This window comes from Bombus pascuorum, chromosome 3 (genome assembly GCF_905332965.1).
Source record: "Bombus pascuorum chromosome 3, iyBomPasc1.1, whole genome shotgun sequence".
NCBI classification, from domain to species: domain Eukaryota; kingdom Metazoa; phylum Arthropoda; class Insecta; order Hymenoptera; family Apidae; genus Bombus; species Bombus pascuorum.
The window spans coordinates 7,071,792-7,089,645 of record NC_083490.1 but is presented as its reverse complement, the minus strand read 5'-3'; the positions used below and the strand labels follow the sequence as shown (position 1 = coordinate 7,089,645).

Here is a 17,854-nt window from a genome sequence, read left to right as displayed (position 1 = left end):
ATAGTTTTAATATCGATACGTGTGAATCTTTTTAAGCGAAGCAGAGTCTGAGTAAAAATATGGAGAAAGTGGAAAATTACTTAAGGTCACTGGTCGAAAACCACCCACTATGCAGATGGACGGATAAATTTCGCGTCACTTGATAGTACTATCGTATGACTGCAAACTATCGACACTAGTTGAAAGTGAAATGTAGCGCCTGATGAAAAAAAATACTCGTGTGATTGGAAAAGATAGAGATACGTAAGTATTAGCATTAGGTTGTCGTAAAAATTTCTTTCGTTTTGCGAGGAAATAATAAATGTACATTTTTTGTATCATATTATTTTATTGAATTATGTATGTACTATTTTGTAGTAGTGGAATCCATTTTATTTTATTCACACAGAATTCAATAATAATAATAATAATAATAATAACAATAATAATAATAATAATAATAATAATAATAATAATAAAACACAAAATGTTGTGCATCCATTATTTCCTTATAAAACGAAAGAAACTTTTGGGACAACCTAATACATATAAATACCTTTTCACAGCCACTGTATGAGATTATAAAAGATACTGATATATAAGATATTGTTAAGCGTAGCTGCACAGCCACCACGCACTGAGCATCGCAAATACCGAAAGCCCTGAAGAAAAGTAGAAGAAGAAACCGGCACAAGAAAGCTGCGATTTTATAAAACTGAATTATAATCGACGAGACGAGTAAACGTGTAATAGGTGTCGTAGAATAGAAAAAGGTGCGTAATAGGCAAAAAAAAATGTTTAATGTAAATTTTACTTAGAATTCATATACGTAAGTAGATATGACTTTTCTGCCAGTCACTGTGCATTATCTGACATAATTTATCTCTCGTACTTATTCTTTCATCCAGGCAAAGGAAGCTGTCGGAACAGATTTAATTCCCGTTCGTTAGATTCATCGCCTTACTGAATACGATATTCTCGAGTTCGCGGTTCAAGGGAAAGCGAGGAATTCTGGTGGGGGCGAGAGCAACGTTCAAGATGAAATCCTCGGCCCTTGTTAAATCGTCTCGGTCGGGGTCGAACAATGCGTTCGCCAGCATCCTCGTTTCTCGGTGATTGCACATAAAGCTGCCATTATTAGAACTTCAGTGGGCGGTAAGCGCTGGTGCTTTTTCCAGTCTCGCGTTCGCGCTTACTCTTACGCACAATTCGCCGCTGCACTCGCGTGCGTTTCCAGCCGCGTTCTTCCGTCCATGTGGCTGCCAGTCGCAGCACGAAGCTCGTTCGTCGCGTTTACTCCACTTTTTCCATCGAAACATTTCATCCGGAATATCACGTTCGACTCTACGTCCAATTAATTATCGTATTTTACTTTCACCGATGGTGCATCATTTTCATGCGAAACGTTTAAATTTTCACGTGGCACGTGGTGGAAAAATTAGCCGCCGGTTGCCTCACGACGCTCCTTCGTCGCGTTTACTCCACCTCTTTGGCGAAACGTTCCATCCGGAACGTCTCGATCGACACGAGATCGAAATTAATTATATTCTACTTTCTTCGATGGTGGATCGTTCTTGCGCGAAAGAAAATTAAATTCCTACGGCACGTGGTGAATAAATTGGCCGCCAGTTGCTGCACGACGCTCCTTCGTCGCTCCACTTTTTCGTCGAAACGTTCTGTCCGGGATATCGCGATCGACCCAAGATTCGATCGATCGTCTTATCCTTCCGTCGTTTTCGCAAAAGTCATTCGAATTTCTGTAACGCGCGCGAGGAAAATATTGGCGCGAATCTTCGAGTTAGTGAGAATCTTTGGCTCGAATTTGATGATTCGTTCGCGTGGGAATCGCACGGCGAGGCGTGCGATTGTCGCGATCGCTCTTATCGCTCGCTCCACTTACGTTCCGCTTCGTTCTACCGACTACTAGTTTGCTGCGTTCCCGGTTACTTTACTGGTGGTGAATCGTTAATCGACGCGAGTTACCGCCGACCAGTTTGTTACGATACGCAAGTACAGTGGAAAAAGGAGTTTAACGAGACAGTCTCGTGAAGCTAAACGGTTGGACGAATCGAAAGGGATCGAAAGGAATTGGAAGTCGTTCAAAGAATTCTGTTCGAAGACAGCTTTGAGAACGCGAACGACGATTGAAAAAAAAAAAGAAAGAAATTGAAAGACGTCGAAGGAAATCGAGAAACGTTCGAATTCAACGAGGCAGTTTCGTGCGCCTAGAGACGACGATCGAAGGAAATTGGAAAAGATTCGTCGTTCGAAAATCGTCGCTCTATATCAATCTGGTATAAATACGTCGTGCAAATATTTACGGTTAATCTTCGCGACAAAGCACTACCTACAAAACCATCGTATTCTATGATTTCATTTTATCTCTGGCGCACCATAGAATCGTTCCCTTCTCCATTATACGATCGATTAAACAACACCCTGTGTATTAAAACCAACGATTCACCTTCGTGTTACTTGCAAGGGAGCTACGTGATAAAGCGTGAGACATTGAAAATGTTAGATCGCGAGAATATCGTCAGATCCGCGTCTATATGACACGGTGTTTCGAACGCGTTACGAAATGGCGAAATGAAATGAGAATATCGGGTCTTCGAACTAGCTCCTTTCATCGCGATAACTACGTCTGCGAGTGAACGAGCATGCCTGGCGAGTTTCGGGCAGCCAGAAAATCCTATTGAAATTTCGATCAAAGCGCGCGAGACATGACGCAATCGAAACTTCCCAGTTTTCTCCTCACCACGTGGCTGCTCGGCACGATCGCTACTAAGTCGCGAATGAGCGACTTTCTGCAAAGCTTGCAGGAGTACGAGATCGTTTACCCTCGAGTGATCCCGAATGAGAGCGCGCGGAACAGAAGATCGACCCAAGAAGACCGAGAAACTTGGCGCGAGTATCTCCACCAAGAGCCGGTGTTCCTCGAGATCAGCAATTGGACCTTAAGGACCGTAGCCAACGATCGATTGGTACTGTCGTCGAATTTCACCGTAAATTGGGTGCGCCAGGGTAAAACCAAGTCCCAGCGACGTAACGCCAAAGCGAACTGCGATCTTCGACAAGGCAGCTTGGAAGGGGACGCGAGTTCCTTCGTCGTTGTGACGATATGCGAAGAGGAAGTGTACGCTTTGATGTTGATCGGACAGAGATCGTTCTGCGTGCAGCCACTGACGAATGGCCAGCATGTGATGTTTCAGCCGAAAAACGAAAGGTGGTGGTCGATCAGGGATAATTCGAGCTTCGTGTCTGTGAATCCGGAAAATCCTGCGGGTGAGAAGGATCGTTATCGCAATGGCTTTGCATCTTTCGTTAGACGATTGGATGGATAGGTGGCTGGTTGATCGATTTACCAATTTCCTTGTCGATTATATTATAAGCCTCTTACTTTGCGATCCGTCGTTAATTGGTTCTTCTACTCTAAACTTGACTCTGATCGTGATACTGTAAGAACTGATAGCGTCGATATGATAGATATATAGATTGTAACAGTAATCGTAGTACAAACGAATATATATATGAATGTAAAAATTACAAACGCATACAGGGTGTGACAAATTTAAACCGTCAAACAGGGAGGGCTTAATCTGCAGGCACAAAGAAGAAAAAGAGATAATCATTTACAAAGCGAACGTCCATTAGCTGATTTCAATTTGAAATATATCGCCAAAGTCAAAGTCATTTTAAACAAATGTTTCCTGTACGTGTTATCGTCGTTCGGCTTTGCTTTTCGTGACATTCGCGGAAAACTTCGCTTCGATTTACGTTACGATTACGCTTCATTCTGACATGGACGAACGTCTCGGACGTTGGTGTCCGTACATTTATATATGCCGACCTAACGCATTTCCGATAATTATTTTCAACTCGCACAGGGAATGAAAATCGATGAGGCTACCGCAAATTAAATTCTACGATTCGTACGAAGCTTTGCGTTGCGTCGTTGTTATTCGAGGTAGGAAAAGCTTTAGCCGCGATATCGAGGAAAGCGAAATTACTCGATCATCGCTGTCGTCGAGACAGAAATTCCTGCGAATATCGCGGAAACTAAAGCAGAGCGACGGTACGCGTATTACAGGAAAATGTTGTTCGGAATATTGGCATTGGCAAACATATGTCAAAGCCGTTGAATACAGCGAAATTGTCCGCTTTGTAAATATTTACCGAAAAATATGTCGTACGAAGCTGGTCGATAAACGCGTTTTTCCAAAGTTACAAACAAATATCGTACGTATGAAACAAGTAACGACGAATTTTCCATTCTACGGCACGCCACAATTGACCGTATTATCAGCGTTTTGTCAGCATTTCTTTTCTGTATTTATGGTTTTACAACTGTAAAACGGAAAGTTTATTCTGGAGATGCGAGTCCGCGCGAACAACTAGCGCAACGAGTAAAAACACGAGTTCTTGGAACTCGATCGAATCGTCAGAAATTGTGTGTACGAGATCGTATTAATCCCATCGTTGATCGATGTCAGGCTTCTATTCGAGCGCACGGACAATGTTCTCCAACGACCAATCAAAGATACTAGGTAATCATTTTTTATTGTATTATTGTTATAGCTGTTAACGACACGGGCTTGTTGCCGCATGATAAAAAACATGCAACTGCGCTGACACGATAATACAGCGAACCTTTGCATGGAAAACCTGCGATGGAAAACGCGTCGTTACCTGTTTCGTACGTACGATACTCGTTTGTAATTCTGTAAAGAAACGTCCATTGACGAACATTATATGAAGTTCTTCTTTCTTCTTCTTATCTGTAAATCAAGCCCTTACAGTTTGGTGGTTTAAATTTGGAACACCCCGTATATACAGAATGCAACCGAACAACGTCTAAAAGCGAGAACAACCCGAATACTTGTGGAAAAATGAAGAAAAATTATAGGATAAAACGTTTTCATTTTCAACTTAGCTTCGCGGAAAATCGAGTCTGAAAATTTATCAAGTATACTCGAACTGTATCTTAATACCGGTTCGAATAATAAATTTATTTAATTATATAATTATTTTATTATAAAGGAAATACAATTTGAATGTCAATATCAAATGGAAAGAAATTTTGCTAAATTGAAAATCCATCGTAGTATCGTTTCCACGAGTCGTTGTTCACAGATTAAAAATCTGTCTTACGAGAATACGAGGAGCTAAATATCTGCGCTTATTAATCAATTTTTATGGAAAGTTTTGTACGATGTGAGGATAAATTCTAATTTGATAAATTGTTGGGAACGTGGAAAATTGAATGCGATGGAATTACGTGGCACAGTTTACACGGTTGCAACTTTATGACCCACTTAGGTCAAGTTGCAATGAAATTTATTGCATATATCGGAAATTCAAGGCACGTAACTGGCAGTTTATAAACAAATTATTTGTTCTCTTAATTAAATTCCCCGCGTCGAAAGCTCTGAGACGTCTTTGTATCGAAATTGAAGAATCTGACGTCGCGATCGCATGAATCGAAGAATGCGACGTAAATTTTCGAAGTATGGTTGAGAACCGATAGAAAATTCCAAGTGTTACGCCGTGCTTCTCGTTCGATTTATATAGAAATTTTAATGAGAAACAGCGCCGATTGATATTTAAAAGTAAAACGGTTAAGAGTAACGATACGGGGTTTTGTTAAAAGCGATTGGTTTATTTACCTCGCCGTTTAAACGAGTTTGTTCGACGTTACTTTGATCAATTTCCATTGACATTTTTATAGATAGTATTCTTTTTTACGGATGGAAAGCTGGCTGCTTTACAATACCGAGGAATATTTGTCTGAAATGTCCGTCGTAAAATTGCATTTTCGCAGGGGAAGGAAAACAATGGAATTTTGCGCAATACGTTTAATTACTGTAAAATTCCATTTTCCCCACTGGGAAATTCAATTTTCTATTAAATCATAATACGTTTAATCATCGGTGGTGTAAATTCAACAAACTAACAACTGGAACATCGACTTGTCAGAATTTTGTGACACCCTATGTTGTTGATACGTTCCAGTATCGTCGTATTTGCAATTTCAGAAATTTTGCAGCTATTTTTTCATTTTATCCGTAACGAGAATAGCGACGAGTCTTGAGAAATATGCTGTAGCTGGAGGGAAGATAAAACAGGCAAACGTGGTAAAACGTTGATAATTCGGTTACAGGGAAATCGAATAAATTTGAAGTTAAAGAAAGTAAGAGGAAGTCGAAACGAAGCAAACGCGATTCCTTGAGCCACGATGTTCAGGGATTTTATAATCTTTCCGGTGACGTCTTCGACGTGGAATACCCAGAAGCTGAGAAATTGATTCTGTACGATGAAAAAGACGATGTCCCCGCAGAATACAACGATACGGTGGTGGAAGAATTATCGATCGACGTAAATCCCGAGGAAATTGGATACTTTTCTGGCCCTAAATGGCAAAGGAACAGATTATCAAGTAAGTCAAATATTTTTTTAAATGCTATTCTTGTACAATCTTTGCTTTTCTACTTACCACGCATAATATAGCGCTTGATAAATTAACCAAACATCGAATATTACTGAAAGGAAGAAATTAAACCGATATTCCAATCTATCCTGTACGAAAGTAATAATAACAGCTTATAATATAAGGATAGCTTATCTTCAACCTTAAAAGGAACTCGGTTTACAATTATTCTCCCTATTGCGTTCCATTCTCGCTTAATCTTTTACATGTTCATCTATATTTCACTATTTATAATTTATTTTATTATTCCCTGTCTATTAACGTCTATCGTCTAACTCTCAAGCATTACATACATGTACATTATACGTTGCACGAATCTTTATCTATCTTGTCTAATTTAATGTAAAAAAAAATAGAAAAATAAAAAAATTTACTCGAGAAATACGTTCACCAAAATTTGTCAAGAATTTTAAAGAAATTTGCAGGATGAAATTCACGGTGATACCGAATTGATATTTTTGAAATTATACTTGCGAAATAATTATTCCACAAATACTTGCTCGTACATACTAATCTGCCCTATACGTACATTTAATAATCATGCGTTTAAGCTATCAACGAGTCGAATAGATTTTCTAATTTCGTCGGAGATAAGTCGATTAGTACATTTCTAGAGAAAAGACCAGCAGCTAAAGATTTGCCGCCACGATGGCTAGAGCTTGGAATAGCTGCCGATTATTCAGTGGTAGATTTTCATGGAATTCGAGTACAGCAATATATCTTGGCTCTTTTAAACATCGTAAGTATTACCGAACGCAATTCTGCTACTATACTTAGATATAGAATACCTTCTCGTACATATGTACGCAAGCAACTGGGAAACATAAAGCAAAGTTACGCGTATCTCTGTATTTTTAAGGTACGCTACTTGCTTTCAAACATCTCGATCGTGTACTCGGATAAAAGCTCTGTACTTTCTGTTTACAATATTCAAAGCGCACGTGTATTTTTGAAACAGTTTAGCGAATAGTTTTTCCTAATGGAATTTTCCAATCGATTAATTTCAGCGATTCGGTAATTGATTTTCCAATGCTGTTGATTAATAACGTACATTTCCTAAGATAAATATAAGGAATAAAAGTAGGAAAATTATATAAGATACATTGTATTTACGAGAGTTTTGAATAATAATTTATTTGTAAGAGTGTAATACCGTTTTAACATTTTTGTAATCTGTACTTTAATCCTAGGTTAGTGCAATTTACATGGACCCATCGCTCGAATCCAACATGATTCTAGTGATCGTACGAATGATTTTATACGCGGAAAAACGAGACGGTATGGTAAGCGATTTTCATTAAATTAAATCATTTAAATAAAATAGTAACTATCTGAGATATGCATATGCGAGTGTCGGTTGCTTTATTTTCCACTTATCTGTACAGTATAGTATCTAAATTATATAGGTCAAAATATCTGCGCATGACGTTTTAGGTCGATAAAACGCGACGAGTTCCATTTCGTTAAATTGGACAACCGTGAACGATCCCTTGGAAACAAATTTCCAAATAAAGAATTTTCCATAATATCTGTATAATCGACTATTAAACCTTTTTCATCCCTTAAGAATCTTAATTTAATGTTACAGATCTACGATAATATCATAGCGACGTATTACTATACGACACCTGCAATTCTTTTTTTTCTTTTTCTGCTATTCTTCTCTGGTATCGAATCCACCCCGTTATACTTCATCAAATGTTTCAATTTAAAAAGTTGCGCTGCCGTGAATTTTCAACATTTTTCAGGAAGATTAAAATACCAATAACGTTACAAATTACGTTCGATTACTATCGACAACACGATTACTTGCATATATATTTATTATCACTGACAAATATTTATATATAATACATGATATAATAATAAATATAATATATTCGTAATATTTACTAGTTTTTATTAAGAAAATATTAAACGTTGTCGTAGGTCCGCCGTGGCGATGCCAGACGATCTCTCGAGAACGTGAACAAATGGAACAGAAAGATGCTGTCCTCGAAGGACGTAAATCACGATGTTGCAGTATGGTTGACGCGGTTAGATATAGGAGGTCCTTCCGGTTACGCACCTGTGTCAGGAGTATGCGATCCCGCGAGATCGTGCGCGTTAAATCGAGACGAAGGCTTGACCAGCGCCTTTATCATCGCTCACGAAGTAGCACACATGTGAGTGCCCTACATGTTGGGATATCGTTGGCAAACTGAAATATTTATAACTGGCCTGGGTATTTACGCAGAGACCGTGTACTGCGCGTATTTGTGCAAATAATTCCAAAAATGAAATCTGGGTAGAAGAACCTATTATCTTAACCGAATATTACAACGAGTACTGTACTTTGTATCCGCTATAGATTTTTGCGTATTATGTGCGTTCTTGCAGCTTTGCAATTCCTATCTATTTATTTTTTTTTTTATTTTATTTTGGGTTTTACAATTTGTCCTGTAGGACATTTGGTAAAGTGTTATATCTCATTGGTAAATAAAAAAAAAAAATAAAATAAAATAAATATAGCATGTGGGTGGCTACCCCCAGCGGGGTGCCAGCTTCGTGTTTTCTAAGTTATATCTTTTATGTCCTATCTATTTGTAACATAAATTTCTTCTAGATCCTCTTGTTTCGTTCCTCGCTTTTGTCTTCAAAAAATGACGTTTACTTTTTGAGACAAAAGCGATACTGTATTTATATTTATATTTAGTATTAGCACATTCTTATTGCGATTATACTTATTCCCTACACGGAGGATGTAGGAAAATTGTAGGAAAATCACAGTATAGAGAAATTCTACACCTCTGGATCGACGGAGATTTGTTCAAAAAAGTGGAATGCAAAGTTGACCTTGACCCTGTTTCTCAACATCAAATTTCTTTTTATCGCATCGTACGGTACTCGTCGACTTTGCAAAAGAAACCGTGGCTCGCAACTCGATCGTCCTCTTGCAAAATAATATTATAAGGTTCCATTAGCTGTCGCGTAGATGCCATACACGATATGCTGGTATTTTTCGCATTCAAATAGAAAGTAAATAGCGTGATAGGAATGACGAAACAGGAAATTTAAGGAACCAAAGAGAAAGAAGCATCCAACTTTGTAATCTAGAAATATTAGAAAAATCGCTTACCGTATGAAAAAACCTTTCCAGAGCGAGAGCTCGTTGAGGAGGTTTCCATGTTACTAGTTTTTCTTCTTTCTTTTTTCTTTTTTTTTTTGCAAATGAACGCGCAAAGAACGTACGAAGGTGAACGATGTTTCTTCCGAACCGAATCGCGTTTCTTTGCTCGTTGGTCGATGAGACTCGCGTTGTTCCACGTAAGAAACGTACAAAGTTGATGGTGCGAAAAAGAAAGCAGCGATCGAAAGTGCTTGACAAAGAGATAACGAGGACAACGAATGCTTTGCGACGGTTTTTTTCGCACAAAACTACCAAGAGAGCCGCTCTTGCGTAATCTCCGACAAACGCCGACAAGATTATTTCTTTGTCCGCTTTGACAACGACACAAACGTGTTTCCCGTAGTCTAGGTCTGACTCACGACGGAGACGAAACGACCGGAAACGCGTGCAAGGAAGAGGGATCTCGAGGAAGCGTAATGGCACCGATGGTCGCTGCCACGTTCCATCATTTTTATTGGTCCGCATGCTCGAAAAAGGAGTTTCATCGTAGAGTGAGGTAAGGATGCTCGTTCTACACAAGAATATCCTTCTTAGAATTACGTACTCCTAAAATAGGTACTTGCAGACGGTGGTCCTGTTTGTCGAATAAGCCGAAGCACGATGGCCTCTCCCAACTGAGAGACACCATTCGCGAGACGTTTACGATGGACGAGCAGTGTCGCATGGAATTCGGCGAAGGGTACGTTTCATACGCGAATTATCGTTACTCGGTGTTTCGATAACGAGTTTTCCATCGAATTCAGTTACGAGCACTGCAAGACCTTCGATGTGGCGGAACCGTGTTCTCGTCTCTGGTGCGGTAACAGTAACGTGTCTGAAACCTGCAAGACTAAGAAGGGACCGCCTTTGGAGGGCACATTATGCGGTGACTCGAAGGTAAATCGAGAGCAGGTAGTTTAGCTTGGTTACTAATAATTGGACCGCGGAATTTTACGTTTATACGTTTTACATTTATAAAAAAGATTTGCAGACGAGAAGATGCACAGGATGCCGAGATAACGTGGAAAAATGTATGAAATAATAGTATCCACTTTTTAAGTCGTATTCATAGATATCTGCAGTCTACCGATGAACGATAAATATAACGAAAACGAAATGAACGATTAGCACGGTTTAATCAACGCGTTTATCACTGTCGCATTAATCAGAAATATCCGTTGCGATGAATCCTTCGTTGCACCTCTAACTGCGGACGCGTTAAAGAGTTATCTCGCGAGGAAACGATTTTTTTAATTAATTACGATAATTAGTAGCGAATAAGTAACGTACCATAGTAAAAACGATTAGTATGTTATCATGTATCAGTACACGTTATATACAGTACAGTATAAATATTTCAGTGGTGTATAAACGGTCGATGTCAGTCGACGAATAGAAAGAGCTTCGATTTTGGTATAATACTAAATAAACCGAGAGACGGAGGTTGGAGCGCTTGGAGCGGCTGGGAGAAATGTTCGAGGACTTGCGGAGTAGGAGTGCAGTGTCGAACGCGAAAATGCAATAAACCTTTGTTAGTATTCGGATTACCTAATAGCGACGTTTGTAATTCAAGTTCTCTCGAATCGTTTCAAAATTCAGTAGCAAACGAGGAACACGTTAATTATTCGTTATTCCCTAACGAATAATCGCTCGCTTTTTAAACAATGGATGTGCTATTTCGATGGTACGCTACAAGCGGAAACTTTACAAAATTTATTAAAATTCGATTCAAAGAAAAATTGAAACGCAAGATAAAACAACGGCGAGAATGTCTCGGCATTTTATCGGAGCGAAGGGAAGAATTTTGAAACGAATATTGTAGAAAACGTTCGTGTCTCGACTATTGAAGGCAGCTTTCTTGTTCAAAGGCCTGCTTACGGCGGGAAATATTGTTCAGGTCCCAGCGATGATTGCAGACTTTGCGACCTACCCAAGTGTTTAACTCCCGTCGACCTCAGAGCTCAACAGTGTACCAAACTCGGTAATATTTTATATCTGGAAAGAGTTCGATCCAGCAACGACGTGACCTGGCTGCCGTACGTGTCCGATCAGGAGAATTTGAGATGTCGATTGATCTGCAAAAGCAAAGAGACAGGCGAGATATTTCACACCAGGAAGCACTTGATCGATGGCACACCATGCTCCTACGGATCCACGAATATATGTATACAGGTAAAGTGAAACGTTCCATAACAAGATTGAAAGTACGGTAAAACTCAATTTGTCGGAACTTGTCCGAGTACAAACAGTTTACGTACAGTTGCTCGAATATTTCGACATGGTATTTTATCTTTGCATCTGTTGCTTCCATTTAAATACGAATCGTTCTTTGTCAGATTTTTTTACGTGTTTCTTCTCTTCTCCTTTCTCTGCTAAATCCACGATTTCTTTCCTTGCAGATTTTGAACAACAAATACGGTCTCCTTCTTTCTGCTTAATAGAGGATAATAATTATCATTGCGTATAACAATTAATAGCAGCTATAATATGACATATTAACGCTAATAATCAGGCAATTTCACGAGAACTTTTCACGAGAGACAAATTGTCCTTTGTCAGACCTAGGATATCCTTCCCTTTTTTCCTATCGCTTCGATCGTACAAGGTAACAATTAAAATTAACAGTGTCTCCTTGTGCTTCCCATACGCGTATTATTCGACGCATTGCGCGTTATTCCACAAATCTTGTACGTTAGAGGAGTTCCACATGTTTGTAATATCTTCACATGGGCGAACGACAAATTGTCCTCTGTCAGACCTAGGATACCCTTCTCTTTTTTCCTATCGCTTGGATCGTACAAGGTAACAATTAAAATTAACAGTATCTCCTTGCGCTTCCCATACGCGTATTATTCGACGCATTGCGCGTTATTCTACAAATCTTGTACGTTAGAGAAGTTCCACATGTTTGTAATATCTTCAGATGGACGAACGTACTTGAGAATAATCCACTGCTGTCAAAACTGTCGATAAAGATACAAAGTAATTTTTCCAGCGACGGAATGGCACACTCTATCGCAGAAACTAAGCTGTATCAAGGAGTTTAAGTATATCCTGCAATGTTGAAAGTTCGTGCTTCGAAAATGTTTGTAATACGTAGACGCGAAATGTGCTTCCGTGGAGCGAGGATCAGCTCAGCATGCTCGGTATTTCAATTATGTAAATCCCCGTATCCTTCAACGTGTTCAAACATACAGATCGTCGAAACGCATCAAGAATTATATTCGCGTAGCAGCAACGCGATTTGCTGAAAACCAGACGAGAAATTCAACGATCGACTATTAATATTTATGGTTTATCCGTATTAACGTTCGCATTTGCCACGTGTTTCACGGCAACTGTATTAACTTCGAGGGAATAAAAATCTACCTTCGATGCTACCGCCTTGATTGGAACAGGCCTTTATCCGCTAAAACGATGGTTTCAAGAAACACGACCTTTGGTATTTAACAACCATAGTCTCAATGCGCATACGACTTTCTCGTTTGATGTATCCAGCTGTCCGAAAAGCTTCCTTCGTTTTACAAGGAAATAACAGACGCGCAACGTTCGCTGTTTTATATTATTCTATCAAACTATGTACGATCCGCCTCGTAGCGATGCGACGAATATGCATACACGATTCATACGTATCGATTCAATACAATATTCACTTTGGATACGTAATTCGATAAACCAATATGAAAGAAGAAATTGTAAAACGAAGGAAACTTTCGGCACAACTTGATACGCACAGTCTAATCACATCTGCGCTACCTGGCACTCGATTTCAGCGAAGATCCGAGTTCCACTTAACACGACGGTATATTTTCCCTTTTCTACCAGCTCCACCATTTCAGTCGTCTAAATCGAATCTTCGAACGAATGAATTTTATTCCAAAGGATCGATATTTGCCTGTGGTAAGCGCTCGTGAGAAATGATAAATAACGGGAGATGTTCGTACATATCGAAGAAGAAACTGCACTTGCAGAAAAGACGCGAACACGTTTCTCTCCGTCTTTCTCCGACTTCAACGAAAGAGAAAACGCGACTCGTCGCTGTTTCTCGACCCGCGCGTCTAAGTTCTTCCTTCTTCTAATTGTTACTAATGAAAAATGAAATTTCTTCGGCAGGGTGAGTGCCATCGGATGGGATGCGACCGTGTGTTAGGGTCGAAGAAAGCGTTGGACACGTGCGGGGTGTGCGATGGTGACAATTCGAGCTGCGAGAATATCGTCAACAAGTTTCAGCGGAAGCTTCGACGAGGTCAGTCCAGTCACCGTTCAAATTGAGTTGTTGCAAGTGGCGATGAAGTTTCCGTCAAAGTCGGACAGTCGAGCAAGCGGAGAGGGATGCAACGTCCTTAATTAGTTTAAAAGGAGAGGAACGGCGAGAGCGGAGCGATTAGTTGCTAGTTCAATTCGCCCGGAGGAACGAAACTCCTGCGCGTCTTCGTTTTTGATTTAAATCCTCTGACGTGCAACAGCGAGACGAATCAATTAATCGTCAAGCAAACTCTGTATCAACTTATCACGTAGATTTATCAGCACTTGATCATTGTTCGAACATGGTACACAACGATCCTTGGAATACGAATTTCAACGACGGCTTTTGATATTTGTTCGGTTCACGAGGGAATTTTTTTAAGTAAAAGTCAAACGCGTTAGGAACGTGGTCTTTTCGTTTAGGGAAATCCGATTGAATGGAAAAATTTACTTCGAAACGCGAGACTCGTTAACGTACGAGGAATGAACGTTGTTGAAAAATAATATCTACAAATCCGTTTAATATCCGCGAACGTTATAAAAAATTGTTACGGGGCATAGTTTTCTGTCGATTCTACGATCAATAGTTTGCTCGTTATTACATCTTTTTATTATTACGATTAATCCCTATCCGCTTCGTGATTCTTTCAGAGGTGACACGCGTCGCTGTGATACCACGCGATGCTCACAATTTGAACATGAACATCTCGATGGCTGGCTCTCGACTTTTCCAATCGGATGATTTAACGATCGTGATAGGAGACGGTAGGAGAAGACGCAACGTGCAGGAGAATCTAGCTTCTCGTAAGCGGGATTTAACGATCGTACAAGGTGCCGCTTTTCGCGTTCAGAGACGCGGTAATAACACGTATTTCATACAGGCAGATGGTACTGCGTTCGAGGATGTCGTGATTTTGGTAAGAGATAAACTTTTAATATTTTATTCTCACGAATCAAACTTTCTTTACCGACTACCATAATACACAGGAAAAATAAAATATCCAAAATCCAGTAATCCTTAATAATATTTATATCGCGAGAGATAAACCTCTATGCAATATTATAGTATGATATAGATCATGAAAAAGAAGTACGTAATTTCCACGCAAAGATATGAAATAGTTTACGTGATAAATCCACGATCCATAATTACAATATATTCGATCATTCGATCCGTATCTGAACGTACGTCGATTCCTCAGGCTTTACCGATATCGGCAATTTTACTTCTTGTAGCTGGTGGTGCCGAGAAACGTACTACAACGAGGAATCTCGACGTCAGTTTCCTTGGAATATTCGCTAAATCGCGATGAGAAGAATGCAAAGGATAGATACGTATGGCTGTTCGGAGGTTGGAGCTTCTGCTCGGCCAGCTGCGGCGGTGGAACGCGTCAGAAGATGATAGTCTGCAAAGACGAGGAAACCGGAAGAATAGTGTCGCGAAGAAAATGTCCTCTGACAAGCAAACCGATTCAAGAGATAGAGAAGTGCAACGTCTTTAGGTATCATGTATATACAGTTTGTAAAGTAGGTTTGCACGTTGGAGAGACAAGAAAAAGACGAGCTTTATATTTATTTATATCGACACTTTGTTATTTTACTAACGCTAACACACGTTTCCATGTTTGTCGTACGTATGAGATTGAAAATTGTTGACGAAAGTACACGCGATGATACGTGCCGGCAACGAGTTGACCAGTAATTTGTCTGATTTATTACAGTTGTACTTTCAAATGGCTACCAGGTCCGTGGGAAGCGTGTTCAACCACGTGTGGAAGGTTTGGTATGCAATTACGACAACTTTACTGCGTTCGTTCGGGGTTTAACGGCACAGAGGTAAATAGAAACAACGAATTGGAAGTGTATCGAACGATGGTACAGCCATCGATATGCGAAACCAGCCCTATGCCTACGAGTAACAGAGAATGCAATAGGATACCGTGTCCTGGACATTGGATATTTACGAATTGGTCCTCGGTGAGAAATTATAGTCTGATATCTACTTTCAAGGTAGATAGTATTAAGAGGATGTTGAGAGAAAAAGGATGCAACAGTTGTAGAGTTTATAACGCTAAACAGCAACAATAAGGAAACGGTTCATTGACATAGAAATTGAAATCAATTCCTCGTGAACATTTGTTAATATGTCCAAAGTAAATTCCCTGGTTAAGAAGGAATACAAAGCTCAACTTGCGATTTGAAAAGTATGCAGAATATTTAAAGATACAAAAAAATGATAGATAAAACAATATACTAAGTTTCATATTTTGTAGATTATATGTATTTACAGAAATATCTGCCAATGAAATATGTCTATTGATGATTAGACTGCGGATTTTTATGCAAATTCATATTTTCAAGAAGATAATGTAAAAAGTAGAAGCTCGGTAGATAATTGTTTTACTTAGCAACTGTTACAGACTGCTGTTGTACTTTGGATATTTTATATATTTTCTCGTATCATGTGAATCTTCAACATTTTGGCAATTTTTAATTTTCTATATGAGCGTAGAAATCCGCGGTGTACTAACAACGCGCTATAACGGCCAATTATAGCGGAAGATGCGACTGTCAACGATTGATAAAAAGAAAAGAATTTATTTTAGAATATATGAAATTTCGAAAAATATTCGAGCATCGTATTTTCTTTTTACAGTGCTCGAAGAACAACGGAAAGGGTATACAGTCGCGAATAGGCCGTTGCATTCCTCCGGAAAACGAATCGTTTTACAGGTGCGACGGGCCAACCGTAAAGACGGAAATACGTTCTTGTACGGGGCACGTGACCAGGGCCATCGAATTTCCATCCCGTTGCTGGAGAGACAAGAATCGATTTTGCTCTATACCAAGTTTGAAACGTTACTGCGACGTGCCGGCATTTAAACGAAAATGCTGTCGCTCTTGTGAAAGGAACGAAACCTTGGATCTGTCCAACTCTTTCGATCGGAAGCATCGTATACTGCAAACTTAAATTGTATTTAAAAAGTTCGAAATGAAACGTTCGACACGTTTATTGCTATTTGTGATAAATTGAATTCGTAGAAAGGCGTAATAAACGAAGCAACGAAAATTGGCATTGAAAGCTGTTAAAAACATAGAACAAATTGTATTTATACCGTGTAAAATTTCTAACAAGTTTCTAAGAAACTTTATATTTGTGTTGTGTTACATCCGTTAGTGTATCATAAGAATCGGAAATATGAAACCATTTTTTCTTTAATTAAATTTTCGATTCTGTACTTCTCGTACTTTCTTCGACAGAAAAATGATTACTATTTTCTCAGGTCAGGAAAGAAATAGAAGTAGAATCGGTATGTTTTAGATACTAGAATATGTCGATATACCTATTATTTTTATCATATATTTTATATTATATATTTAAAGATAATTTATTTTTATTTTAAAGTATAAAGGATTTGACAAAACTTCTGATTATGGATAAATTTTGGTCGCTACAGTTCAATATCTTTAAGAGACTAAGATATAAATTCTTTAGGAAAATACAAAGTGTTAATGAATCCTGTAGCTAATAATTTTGCCATTAAACGTTACATTAAACGTTAAACATCAGCCTTCCCCTCCTAATACAGTAAAAATTGTGCTATACATAAAATTGTATCACATACATATGTACTATAATTATAAAAACTAAAATTTAATTTTTGAAAAGATGGTTTTATACCTTCGGTAATTATTGTATTTCGATACATATCTTTGGGAGATTATATCTTGTGTAATTTTCTATTAGGATATTAATATTTATTTATAATATATATATATCTTGTAGAATATATAAACAGTGATGTAAGAAAAATATTCACGAAAATTTGTTTAATATTTATCTATAATCGTTTATTTAATAATTTAGCTTAATGTATTATCTATAATAATATAGCTTCTTAAAAAATTTGCAGTTTGAAAATATGAACAATGTAAATTCTCGGTGCTTAAGTTATTAATTTTAAGTTATTAATATGTTTAAACCTCGGTTCTCA

At 38.6% G+C, this 17,854-nt stretch overlaps 1 protein-coding gene across 1 annotated transcript; it reads left to right on the top strand.

Moving 5' to 3' along the window:
• The first annotated feature begins 831 nt into the window (after nt 1-831).
• On the top strand, nt 832-17,064 carry LOC132905625 (A disintegrin and metalloproteinase with thrombospondin motifs 1-like). The gene is made up of 15 exons (XM_060957110.1): nt 832-3,264; nt 6,140-6,415; nt 7,081-7,205; nt 7,657-7,749; nt 8,396-8,631; nt 9,979-10,131; nt 10,201-10,314; nt 10,379-10,511; nt 10,976-11,145; nt 11,483-11,786; nt 13,728-13,860; nt 14,511-14,776; nt 15,096-15,361; nt 15,581-15,836; nt 16,516-17,064. Exons 1-15 carry the CDS (start codon nt 2,703-2,705, stop codon nt 16,828-16,830), a joined length of 3,402 nt encoding a protein of 1,133 aa, XP_060813093.1. The 5' UTR covers nt 832-2,702; the 3' UTR covers nt 16,831-17,064.
• Nucleotides 17,065-17,854: the final 790 nt, after the last annotated feature.

Bases quoted from the DNA above. Each gene is read 5' to 3' on its own strand.
- LOC132905625 (XM_060957110.1), top strand. From the start codon at position 2,703: ATGACGCAATCGAAACTTCCCAGTTTTCTCCTCACCACGTGGCTGCTC. The intron at 6,416-7,080 runs GTAAGTCAAATA...GTACATTTCTAG, and splicing joins GCAAAGGAACAGATTATCAA to AGAAAAGACCAGCAGCTAAA. The intron at 10,512-10,975 runs GTAAATCGAGAG...TAAATATTTCAG, and splicing joins CATTATGCGGTGACTCGAAG to TGGTGTATAAACGGTCGATG.